Source organism: Narcine bancroftii, chromosome 4 (assembly GCF_036971445.1).
Source record: "Narcine bancroftii isolate sNarBan1 chromosome 4, sNarBan1.hap1, whole genome shotgun sequence".
In the NCBI taxonomy this organism is placed as follows: domain Eukaryota; kingdom Metazoa; phylum Chordata; class Chondrichthyes; order Torpediniformes; family Narcinidae; genus Narcine; species Narcine bancroftii.
The window spans coordinates 81908608-81922312 of NC_091472.1; the positions used below are offsets into that span (position 1 = coordinate 81908608).

Below are 13705 nucleotides of genomic sequence, written 5' to 3' on the forward strand. Positions count from 1 at the left end.
AGATCAAAAGAAAAAAGTTTCAAATATTTTTATTTTCCATTTACTTATACAGTATGAAGGTTCAATAGTCCCACCGCATATGATGCAACATGCAGAGAAGAAAGCTCAACATTCACTTTTCCACCCCCTACATAAAACTAAAAACATTCCCTTGTATCAAGGAAAAAAGATGTACACGATTCAGACTGCAGTCAAATTATGCACAAGCAAAGGGAACAGCTTCCCTATACATGACTAACAAATATGTACAAATAAATTCACAAGACTAGATTCCCCTTGAAACTGAGCACATGGCAGTTGACACTGGAGCAGATGCAACTGGCTAAAATTACAAGCCATGTCCTGATCCAGAGGAAGAAAGTTAGTGGAGTTCTTTTTATTCAACATTTACCAACATTTGGCAACTTGTATATGAACATTGTAATTTATGTAAACAGGAACATTTCAGTCAATCTACATGCAAAATGTTTCATCATGCAAGGACACCAAGCACCTGGATCTCTCACACAGTCAGAGCCCACCAGTGTGCAGCACTTAACTGAAGGAACAGCAACAGTACAAAGGTGCTTGAACCATCTTTGCAAAAAGTAATTTAGCTTGCCCCTTTTCCCAATGGGCACCCTGTTAAATGAAGAGACCAGATTAAGTGTTGGAAGTTACTTTATAACAAAAAGGTCCATAATAGGAAGTAAAACAGCTCACGCATATACTAAAATCAAGATTAAAATGAATGACAATCAAGTTCAAGCTGGAAAAAAGGCATCTTTCTGAATACAAGATTAAGACAATTTTACCATTTTCAATCCATGGTGAAATGAACTCAAAGTAGTTGGAGGTTGTGCAGTTTGTGCCAAGTTTCCCTGTAAATTGGATTGTTATTTGATCAGTACAACTGCAAAGATAGTGACTTGTGGCTAAACATCTAATTGATAGACACCACAGCTGTACAAAGACCTGCCACCTAATCATCCTGCCATTTACACTTGAATAAATTTCTTGGCATCTACATTATGCTAGAGGAATTACTGAAAGATGAACTAGCTAAAGAGCGTCCCTAAAAATGAACTCAGAATATGGAACATTTATTAACATGCAACTTGTGATCAGAAGCAATGTTTACAGTAATAGTCAACATACCAAAAGTAAATCCTGCTCACAAGAATTAACTAATAACCCATAGTTTTTTTTAAAATCTATTACAAAATGAAATACATAATGAGAAACCAAATAAAAACAATGACAAAAGCATTTTAAAATTATTTGTGTAATCCATGCTTGGCACTTCGTAGACTACTTTATTTTAAATCAAGCCTCTGCATCGTTTATTGAAGTCCAACTTACTAGTTTTACATTTACAAAGCTATAGATATACTTCCTTATTATAAAAGAGGAAAATGAAATAAATAAAAATCCAACCCCTGCCCCTTCACCACACTGAGTTGCTCCTTTTTAGCTGTCCTTCAGATTTTAAAGTGCTACACTGGGTTATTGAGAGAATTGAAGTTCAATAACACTTAGTTGGCTTCATGAGGCTCATGTTGGAAAAAGTGGCTTCACAGAGAAAATACTTCCATTAAATACACAAAGCATTGCTGGACATTTTTTGGGCCGATCTTCAGAAATGGAGAAGAAAGCAGAAGTGTTGGGTGCAGACTGAAGGTCACACATCAACCACCATCTTTTTGTGGATATCTAGGCCTCCTACAACCTGAATGGAAAAGTACTTATCAGTTACTGATGAATATAACACAAATAATGTTATCACATCAACCAGAGAAAAGGCTTTCAATTAACCTGCACCTTTTATAAATTGAAATTAAAAAATTAAGATGCCAGGGACAGGAAAAAGCCAAACAGTACCCTTGCTTAGAAAGATGCAACAGTAGGGCAGTACAGTTGGTGCAATGCTATTACAGCACCCTGGATTTGAATCTAGCACTTGTCTAAATGATTTTCACACTCTCCCTATGTCTATGTGGGTTTCCGCCGAGTGCTCTAGTTTAAAAAACAGATGGGGATTTGGTTAATTAGTTGGGGGGGGGGGGGGGGCAGAAACAAGTAATGTATGGGATCCACATCCATGGATCCCTCAAGGTTGCTGCACAAATTGATAGTTAAAGATGGTGTGCTAGCCTTCATTGAGTTCAAGAGCCACGAGGTAATGTGGCAATTCTGATTATCGTGTTCAGTTCTGCTCGCTTCATTATGGAAAGGATGTGGAAGCTTTAGAGAGGGTGCAGTGGGAAGGAGAAAAGATTGATCAAGCTAGGACTTTTCTCTTTAGAGCAACAGAGGATGAGAGAGGGACTTAATAAAAGGTGTGTAAGATTATGAGAGGCAGAGATAAAGTAGACAGGCAACAACTTTTTCCAAGGCAATGAACAAGATGAATTTTGTTTAAGGGTAGAGGAGGAGTGTAGGGGAGATATCAAAGGTAGATATTTTCTTAAATAAGATCAGTGGGTTGGATTGGTGGTGAAGGCTGATACAATTGGGTCAATTATGAACTGAGGGAGGGAAGGGTTAGATTGATGTGGATTACAGTGATAGATTGGCAAAACATTGTGGGCCTGTACTGTGCAATATTTGCAACCTTCATCAGTTGGAAATAATAGTAAATCACTGACCATCAGGTTAATATGTAACAATTGTGCATTGGACAAAAGAAATGGAATAGCAATTGTTCCTGGAACTGTTTCCAAAGGAATTCACATTGTTACAGGTGAATCTTTCACAAAATATAGCAAGCACATTTTATTTTACAGATGGTTACAGAACATGAAGTGCTAGGGATACTACAGATTTAGAGTTTGCTCAGCCCCAAAAAAAAACAAAGGAAATGATTGTAAATGTCTAGTTGCATTTTCCATTATCAATGCTGGTGAAGTAGGCCAAATAGGAACTGTCCTAACTTGGGTCAACAAAAACCTAGCAAATAAATAGCTAAAGAAACCTCAGTATAGCTTGACAGACTCAAGAATACGGTTTAAATTCAAATGTCATTAAGCATAATACCTCTGGTAAGAATAGAACCATTACAACAAAGTTCTTTCCCTTAAAATCTGTTAGATATACCATTAAGATCCAACTGAAATTTTTACATTTTAAAAAATTTTACACCATTGCTAACAAATGGATGATAAATTAGGTTCAATCTTGGCAAAAGCATTTTTGTTACAAAATATATCAACTTACTGCACAAAACTCCTCAAAGGATATTCTTCCATCTCCATCTTTATCTGCATTAATTATGGTTTTATCTACAATTTGCTGTAGCTGAGTGTCCTTTAGATTGTTCCCAACCATCATCTTCAGCACCTGGAAAAGCTCTCCATTAGAGATGTACCCATCCTTATCCATGTCATAGATGCGGAAAGCGACTGATGAAAAGAAAGAATTATGGAACAGCTGTTGCAGTGAAAAGTGAGAATCTTCTAAAATTCAGGTTTTGTTTTATTTCAATAATTTCATCTTTGCAGCAGGAAAATTGATAAAACTAAGTCATAGCTACAAATCACCAGTCGGAAAATATTTAGTGCAAATCTAATAAACATTTCATATACATTTAGTCACAATTTTTAGTGGTTTTTAAACAAACTTATTACATCAAAAATAGAATAAAATAAACTGCAAAACCAAAATTTATTTTTAAATACATACAATTGAAACTGAGATAAATCAGGTTCATGAATCAAATTAATTTTTGTAAGTGGCAACTCAAATGCTGGAGACGTGCGCTTATACAGAAAACATTTTTCCTGAGAAACTGAACAGAAGAGACCATTTATATTGGGGGCTTTTTCCAAATGCAAGACTGTGCAATGGTGCCCATAAGTATTGAGTCCCAACCCTTCATTGCATTTATGAACTTTAGTAAATAGAGAACCAGATTTGGATTACTGGACAGCATACAAAAGTAATCAAATGAATAAATGCATACAACTAGAGATTTCTGATTTAATACAACAATGCAAGTATCAATGTAGAGACGTACAAATTATGCACTTTTAAATTAAAAAGATAAATAACCTACATTTCATGAGGAAAAAAAGTGGAATTAAGACTACAAAATATTTAAATTTATTTGACCAATGTAGAAAAACAATTGAAGGCCAACAATGCATCAACTTAAAGGAGATGGGAGTGCTGCTACACTTGCATTCTTAAATCATGCCTGAAACTCCAATAATTAAATAACAGTTTCTTTACATTCTGTATAAAATAATCCAACAGATGATTGGATTATTTGGTTGGAGAAAAACCATTCCAAATGGTTAGAGATCCGGACTAGGAATATAGCATAAAAATTAGAAACTGGTCATCAAGCTCAAACTGGGTCTCACTTTTGTGAAAAATCTTTTCTGCATAAATAGTGGTAGACATTTGAAATCCTCTTCCACAAGTTGCACATAAAAGCAAGTTATTTTTAATTTCATCAAATAATGTTTTGATGAAAAGACTGGTCTTCCAAAGTAATGAATGAAATACAACATTCAAAAAGAATGAGATAGGCATCGGCTTTCTTTGTACTACTGCAGTCCCAGAATGAAAATTAGCCAACTCAACACACCCATTCATTGAGATTTCGGTTCACCAATTTGAAAGGCACATCCATCCGATGATGTAACACTCCACTGGTATTACTGATGACTGAATTACATTTTTGTGCTCAAGTATCTGAAATTAGATTTGAATCCATTAACTTCATTAAAGGTTCAAACCTAAATTTCTGAATAAAAGTATAGGAATTTTCTCAAACACTTAAGAAATCAAATAATATTTAGTACTATTACAGAATTAAATATAAATAGACTTACATCGCAATTTCTGTTCTTTGTCACCTTTAACACTAAATTGCGAAACCCCTTCAATAAATTCTGCAAGGAATGAATACAAAAAAGCTAGTTGAAATATTACTTTTGTGAAACATCTAGTTATTGTAACAAAATTCAGTCCTGTGCTGAAATAGTAAAACTGTTTGAATCATAGACACTACACCAACCATCCAAGAGGCTCCTGAGCAGCAGCAGCATTTCTCAGATCATTGCAAGCTTAAAATTGCCAATAGGTTTGAAAAGAACCTTGTTCTAACAATGAAGAGCTACTTATTATGAAATAAATTAGAGAACAAAAATCATATCATGCAAATGACATCAATTCAGTTTTTTTTTCATCTACTGAACCTGCTGTCTAAAATTTGCATTGTGATTTTAAAGGCAACCACTGTTTCAGACCTGGGTCCTTTGTCAGGTACAAGCAAAAAAACAAACAGGCACCTTAATTAAAAAAAGCAAAGGGAGGAGAGGACTGGGAAAGGAGCACAGGTACAAGGTACAAGGAGAGAAGAAAAAAGGCTTAGAAGTGATGGGAAGAGAGTAGAAGGTAGCTCTCTCTGATAGGAGAAGGAAGAGAAGGGAGGCTGGAGAAAAAGACAAGAGTCGGAAAGAGACACTCAAGGATGGAGTTAATGGAAATTAAGTGAGTTCGATGTTACTGGCTTCTGGTTGGAGAATACCAAAACAGAATACAAGGTATTTCTCCAATTTGCAGGGCGTCTTAGTTTGGCAGTACACAAGGCCAAGGACAGACATGTTGGTATGTAGATTGAAATGGTTGGCACTGGAAGGTCCTTGCTGTTGCAGCATTCAGAGTAAAACTGCTCAATGAAATGATTTTCAAGTCTGCATCCAGTCTCAACAACGATGAGACCACGATACAGTAAATGACTCCCTACAGATTCACAAGTGAAGAGTTCCCCAACCCCAAGCAGTGGTGAGGGAGGAGGCAGTGACGCAAGTGCAGTATTCCTTTGCAATCACGGATAGACTGAGGGGATGTTGCATGGGAAGTGATGAATGGACAAAAGTCCCAGAGTGAACAGTCTCCAGGTAAAATGGAGAGGGGAGAGAAGGTGTGTCTGGCTAATACTTATAGAGATCATGACTAAAATAGTACAAAATAATCGCTACACATCTGACTAATCAAATATTTTTCAAATCCCAATGGGCCAAAATTTGATGGTAAATGAAGACAATTCCAAGTTGACTTGCCTGTCATTCTCAACATTTTGCCATCCACTTTGGGATTCCTGCGCAACCTAAAGCCCCAAAGTTTATGATTGCTCTTAGCTGGGGATTTTCTGAGTGAGCTGCCTTTAAACTCCTACAATGTGCTTATACAGCAAAGCTTGCTGTAATTCCCACGAGCTGAAAAGTCTGCCTGATAATTCAAGTTACATCAAGATTTAATGTTCCTTTATTGTCATGTACACAAAATACAAAATTGTTTTGCTTCACTTAGCCTGTCAAGATGAGAAAAACTATAAGACTCCCTTCAGAAAGTCCGTGGACCCCACCAACTTCTCCAATGCCACCTCTTGCAATCCCATAATCTCCATAGTTGCATGGCCTCCTGTCCAGCAGTGAATCTGAGCTTAAGGCATTCAAGTCACCTTCCTTAACCTCAGGTTCTGAAAATCTGATGCAATTAGGAAGATGTCAGCACCCAAGGTCCTTTGGGACCCCAGCTAACCGTTAGCACTTTCATAAATAATAGTTCTAATACATGGCTCTCAAAAGGTAAACCCCAAGAGCCTGGTGCAAGCCCCATGCTGATCCACTCCTGTAAGTTCTTACCCTGTTTGGTTCTCTCCCAGGCTTTATACTCCATTTCCTTCTCCACACTTAAAATCAAGAAATAGGATATTCAGCTCATTGTGCCTGTTCTAACATATTATTGCACATCTTCTACCTCAGTGGCAACTTCTTGCACCAAATCTATACAGCAAAATCCCCATTATCTGGAATTCAAGCAACTGGCAAAAATGTGGTAAATAAATGGGTAAAAAGATTTGAAAGTTTAAAATCAACACACCCTAGTGGTTAGTTTGTCATCCCTGCAACATGATCTCAAGCGACTGGCAAATTCACTTTTCGGGCATCTACGAATCCTCCTAGGTGCCAGATTCCAGGGGTATTACTGTATTTCAATTCTTTTAATATCTAAAAATGTGTGTTTTGAATGTACAGAAACACTCCATTAAACCAGCACTCACTGTGTCAGACTAGATTTCCCAGACTATTACAATGTTAGTCTAATAATACTCACACAAACTTAACTCACTTTTTTTTTAAAATAATACTTCAGTGGAATAACAAATTGTGCAGTGGACCTGATAAGGTTAGGAGTACAGTTTAAGACAACATTTGGATGGCCAGCAGTTGAACTTCTACAAGGCACAATGGAAAAGAATCCTTGAGCAACAGGATAAAGAAATAGAATAGAAAGAGGACTAGCAAAGTGTTAAAAACAACTGTCTCAGGACAGAAGACCAGGAGAGCATTTTTGGTCTGAAAAGACCTGTACAAGCACAGTTAAATGGTCTGTGAAATTTTCCAATAATGCTCAGACAACTTAAGTAAATCACAAAATTCTGTAGACACCATGGTTGAAATAAAAACAAAATGCTGGACAAAGTTCAGCAGGTTAAACAGCGTCCTTTATGTAGCAAAGGACAAGATACATAATTGATATTTCGGGCTTGAGCCTTCATCAAAATATGAAAAAAATGCTGGTAAGCATCCAAACAAAAGATTGGGGGGGGGGGGCGGTTTGGGGGAGGGAGGTAGGGCTGTGTGGGTGGAAGAACTGGAAGGACAGGAAAAGGGGAGAGTGAAAGAAAAGGCAAGCAGGTTTAATGGAAGGGAGTAAAGTTAATGTTCGTCCCATGTGGCTGGTGGGTGACTAGACAGAAAACAAGGTATTTTACTCACCAGAGCTCCTGATGCCTCAACTGCCGACTCCAGCGCTGAGCCCAGATGATGATGCTGGAGCCTCCCTCTCTGACTCACACTACATGGCTCCCAACAGACTGTTACCAGAGTCCTGACCTTGCTACTGGATCCCACTCATTTCTCCCTACTCCACCCCCTCCTTCTCCCCTATCCCTCAGACCTCATCTCTTCCACCCCTCCTACCCTCCTCTCCCCCTGACCTCCTTCCCCCTCTAACCCCAACTTCCCCCTGCCTCTACCCATGGACCTCTCCAACTCTCCTCCCCCCACCTCCAACAGCCTCAATCCTGCATAGTTTTTACTATCCCCTATGAACTTCCCCTCTCTGAAACAAAATGCTTGATCCTCAATAGAGGCCTCACCTTTGACCCCCCCTCCTCCCACACCTCAATGAGTTTCCCGCATGTCGTGACGCTGAACTCTTCTTCCACTGCCTCCAGGACCACTTTCATGACCGTGGCTCTCCACACCCCACCCAAGGCCCTTTCCACCACTTCTAGCCTTCCTCCTCCCTCGTCCTGGCCAGCTGCCCACTCTGGACCTTATTTTCAACTGCCACCTAGACATCAACCATCTCAATTTTACCACCCCACTCTCATATTCTAACCTCACCTCTTCAGAATGCTCTTTCCTCCACTCTCTCCACAATAATCCCAACCTCACCATCAACCATGCAGGCAAGGGTGGTGCAGTTGTGCTCTGGCTAACTGACCTCTATCTTGCTTTCCACTGTAAACCCTCCAACTCCCACAACTAACTGGACTATACTTCCTCAAACCCTGCCCCCTGCAAGGAATCCATCCTGCTTCTCTCAATTTCTCTCTTTGCTGCATCTGTTCCCAGTCCAGAGCATCTGAAATGCCTGCCTTCTTCCATAAACATGGCTTCCCCTCCACCACTATCAACTCAGCCCTCACCCGCATCTCCTCCATTTCCCGCTTATCTGCCCTAGTCCCCCCCTCTGCCCCCAGATGCAAGAAACAGAATCCCCCTCATCCCACCAACCTCCACATCCAAAACATCATCCTCCAGAATTTCCGGCACTTACAATGGGATCCCACCACAAGACACATTTTTCCTTCTCCTCCCCACTTGGCCTTCTGGTAGGGACTGCTCCCTCCATGATTCCCTCATACACTCATCCCTCCTATCGCATCCCTGGCACCTTCCCCTGTGCCTGTAGGAGGTGCAATACTTGCACCCACACCTCCTCCCCCACCACAGTCTGGGGCCCCAAACATGGCTTTCACGTGAAGCAATACTTCACGTACATCAAGAGGGCTTTTTACTACATCTGTGCACCCTTTGTAGCCTTCTCAACATCGGAGAGACCAGTCACAGACTGGGAGATTGCTTCAGTCCACACCTCCGCTCTGTTTACAACCACAGCAAACTCCCAGTAGCCAACTATTTCAATTTTGTGTCACACTCCAGCACTCACATGTCTGTCCGTGGTCTTATGTACTGTACCACCTTGTCCATCTGAAGATTGGTGGAACACCATCTTATTTTCCCCTCTGGACACCCTCCAGCCACATGGCATGAACATTGACTTTACTGCTTTCAATTAAACCCACTTGCCCTTTCTTCTCTCCTCCTTTTCCTGTCCTTCCAGTTCTTCACTCACACAGCTTTACCATCCCACAACCCCCCCCACCGACTGCTGCTGTCCCCTCCCTCCTTTCTCCATCTATCATCTCCTGCCTTACCACCCTCCCTTCCGCTCCCTCCCCCACTCTTTTGTTCAGACACTTGCCAGCATTCCCTCGCTACTTTGAAGGGTTCAACCTGAAACTTCAGTTCTGTATCTCTGCCTTTGCTATATAAAGGACACTATTTGGCCTGCTGATCTTTTCCAGCATTTTGTGTTTTTACTCAGACAACTTAATTCGAAGGGTTATTTCTAGCATTTGATCACAAATTATAAATTAGGAATTGTTTTGAGAAGCTATCTGTGGCAACTAAACTGTGGCGTACAGACGAACTAGATTTTCATCAGATAAAGAAGTAAAGCTGCAAAATATTAGTCACTATGGAAATGTGGCATTGTTTCCTTTCCTGCAGTAGTCCAATAATTCAAGAGTGCGACAATTTTAATCTAATATCCCATGTACTGAGGTCAAGTTAATTGATATCTTCACTTCCTCCAAGGAGCATTGAAAAATAATTAGGTCAGTTTCAATTGTATTGAAAATTCAATAATGACCATTTTTCTGGATCATTTATCATTTCAATCAAAATATGGATTCCCTCCCCTTCTCCCCCTCCCCCCCAAAGTGCATCCTCTCATTTCAACTTCTGATTATCGAGTATTTTTAAAAATGAGAGGCAGCTCTTCACATTACCTTTAACTGAATCTATCCAAGGACTCAGGGAATTACTGCTAAATACTTCATATGGCCAGATGGGATTTGAAATCAGCTTAAGTCCAATACAACCTGATTAAACGTCATATCAACATACAACAAACAAAATAAAATTTGTAGAATACAAACAAACTGAAGTTTAGTCTCATTAATCTTAAATAGTAATATTTAGGTAATTCAAATTAAATGCCTTCCTAAAAAGATCAATATATACATTACCAACTTCTGAAGCAAGATTGAAAGTTCTAGCATCAACATTTAAATAGGTTTTATTGCTCCTTTAAGTCTGGAAAAATCATAGAAGTACAAAATCCTAGCTATTCTATACCTGCCGGATTACTCAAGGTCAGGACCGCGTACAAAACCAGCTTTAAAATAAGCCACGTAAAAGATCAATCCAAACCCATTTCTCCACACAAATTAAAATTCTTCTTTGTAGATCTCAAAAATTCATGATGGGGTAAAAAGAGACTTCTAATTTCAAATTTTTTCAAATTATTAGCCTCATGAATTAAATGGATTGTTTTTACAAATAAAAGTTGCTCAGATATAAATTTATTTACCAAACAAAAGGAACAGTTTTACATAATTTTAAAATGCACCAATCAAGTAGATTTTAAAGTTTTATTTCTTTTCTAGTCACACATGTAGTAATAACTAATGTTTGCATGTCACTTGTCTGAAAAGCAGTACAACATTTTGTTCTTCAGTCCCACCTAACATTTCATGATCTAGAAAATCTACCATTCATCTTTAAGAAATTTTCAGCTTAAACCCCAGGTTAATAGTTCTCATCTTTACAGGTATTTAATCAGATCATCAAATATCTAAAATTTGATTAAAACAATAATTGTTTGAGATGTGCAATATTCATTTAACAAAATGAGATTTTACAGAAATATGAGCATGAGAACCTCAATTTCCCTACAGCATAGTTTTCATTTGTTAAAATTCATTCAGAAAATCCACCCAAGTGGTCATCTACATGCCATAGGAATATAGTATGTATAAAATGTCCCATCTATTAATCCCTGGAGCATTAAGTTTTAAAAAAATGTGAATGCATTAATAAATTAGTTATCAAGTATTTCAATGTCAGAAATAAAAACGATGTAATTTTTTTCATACTTGCAACATACATATACACAATTAACACTTATCCATGGTGTGACCAGTAACTTGCATTTTGCTTTCAATGATTCTCATCCAAATCTCTTTTTTTTTTTTCTTTTTAATTGTTGAAAACACCTTACCTTTAAAGTCAACTTCACCATTTCCATCTGTGTCAAATATATCTATAACTCGCTGCACTAGTGGGTTCTGTTGCAATTCAGGCAGAGACATAAATTCTTCCACACTTAGCGAGCCAGAATTGTCCAAATCCAGTTTCTTAAAGCGCTTTCCTAGTCGTTTAATCTCATCAGCATCAACTGGAAAAAAAGTAATGTATGTAAAATTGAAACTGCCAAAAGAATTTAAAAAATACCAAAGTTGCCTTATTCAAAGCCCAATTATACAACTGTCTTCCTTGTGACAAACCAATTAGAACTCTGAAACACCTTACCCAGCTTTTTGCCTGTTCGAGCTTTGGCCATTTTGATTTCTGTTCGCAGATTGACGACAGTGAACCTATACGAAGCATTTGTTTCCAACATTAAGCTTCGATTGTCACATGACTCAGATACCACTGATTAATCCCAGTTTTATCCAAGGGTTAGAGTCAAGCTATCATATGTTTGAGCAACGACAAAATGCAGATTTTAAAAAAATACACAGAATACCACAAGAATGCAAGTGGAGTTTCCAAGATAATTTCTTGTTTAATATTTATATTATTTCATTGGCTTCCTGGAAAACGAGACAACCTAGCTACTGCTGCTTAATTTTAAACATTTCTCTTTTCATATAAAATGTTCAATCAGTAAGAGTACAAACGTTGCACAAAACTTTAAAGAATAAGGTCATTTTAAAAGCACCATGTGAAAATAAGAGCATAAGATGGACAAATTTACAATTTTAAAGCCACCAGACTCAAAAATTTGAAAGTAGTTGCAGTTAATGCAAAAAAAGTATCACTTTGGGAGATATTGGGGAACAGGGTTGTGAGGTAGGATCAATTAGTAATACTTCAAAGATTAAATATGCAAGATTATAATAGATCATACAAATTTTTTCTGATTCTTGATGTTTTCTCCCCTTTCCTCCCACTAAAAAGTCCCATAAATAACCAGTGGAAAAAGTAATAAAATTCAATTTTGTTCTCCCTCAAATAACAGTGTATAATCATGATCAGATTTTTAAAACTTGTCAACTGGCAAAGTGGTGGCAAACATTCAGATCTATTAGATCCAGAAGGGATTTGGAATTAGCAGTTTACCAGTCAAAACCAAGATTCAATAAATTAAATATCTTAAGCATGTACATTAACTTTCAGCATTGGTATATAAAAGTTTACAATGTTATTGGTTTTAAGTAATTCTGGCAGTTGTGATTATTTTATAAATTAGATGCTCTTGATTTTAATAAAGTACAAGATGGATATGCAGAGAAAAACCAAAATATCAACTAATAATTTTCATTAATATTACAATTTTACATTGATCAACCGGGAGTATGAAAATCAAAGAACAGGAACCATAGTGTCACAGGAAACAAACCTGAACTTTTTGGAAATTCTCTTGGCTAAATTGTACCCATGAATACTGTACACAATTCTTTTCTAAATGATAGCAAAACAAAATCAAGGAAAAGTGGAAAATTGTTAAGAATATCAAGTGGGCATAGACAACGATGCATACAACTATCTTTTCTTTCTTTGGCTTGGCTTCGCGGACGAAGATTTATGGAGGGGGTAAAAGTCCACGTCAGCTGCAGGCTTGATTGTGGCTGACAAGTCCGATGCGGGACAGGCAGACACGGTTACAGCGGTTGCAGGGGAAAATTGGTTGGTTGGGGTTGGGTTTTTCCTCCTTTGTCTTTTGTCAGTGAGGTGGGCTCTGCGGACTTCTTCAAAGGAGGTTGCTGCCCGCCGAACTGTGAGGCGCCAAGATGCACGGTTTGAGGCGATATCAGCCCACTGGCGGTGGTCAATGTGGCAGACACCAAGAGATTTCTTTAGGCAGTCCTTGTACCTCTTCTTTGGTGCACCTCTGTCACGGTGGCCAGTGGAGAGCTCGCCATATAACATGATCTTGGGAAGGCGATGGTCCTCCATTCTGGAGACGTGACCCACCCAGCGAAGTTGGATCTTCAGCAGCGTGGACTCGATGCTGTCGGCCTCTGCCATCTCGAGTACTTCGATGTTAGGGATGAAGTCGCTCCAATGAATTTTGAGGATGGAGCAGAGACAACGCTGGTGGAAGCGTTCTAGGAGCCGTAGGTGATGCTGGTAGAGGACCCATGATTCGGAGCCGAACAGGAGTGTGGGTATGACAACGGCTCTGTATACGCTAATCTTTGTGAGGTTTTTCAGTTGGTTGTTTTTCCAGACTCTTTTGTGTAGTCTTCCAGAGGCGCTATTTGCCTTGGCGAGTCTGTTGTCTATCT

The 13705-nt window shown here is 38.6% G+C and overlaps 1 protein-coding gene across 2 annotated transcripts in view; it reads right to left on the reverse strand.

The window, feature by feature from the left end:
* Window positions 1-13: 13 nt before the first annotated feature.
* Window positions 14-13705, reverse strand: part of LOC138760746 (calcineurin subunit B type 1) — a 68250-nt gene continuing 54558 nt past the window's right edge. For both annotated transcript variants that reach the window (XM_069931771.1, XM_069931770.1), the window contains exons 3-6: window positions 11413-11589; window positions 4818-4877; window positions 3196-3380; window positions 14-1708 (exon numbers count right to left, since the gene is read on the reverse strand). In XM_069931771.1, coding sequence (XP_069787872.1) covers window positions 1661-1708; window positions 3196-3380; window positions 4818-4877; window positions 11413-11589 — 470 coding nt within the window. In that variant the 3' untranslated portion in view covers window positions 14-1660. The remainder of the gene's footprint in view (window positions 1709-3195; window positions 3381-4817; window positions 4878-11412; window positions 11590-13705) is intronic.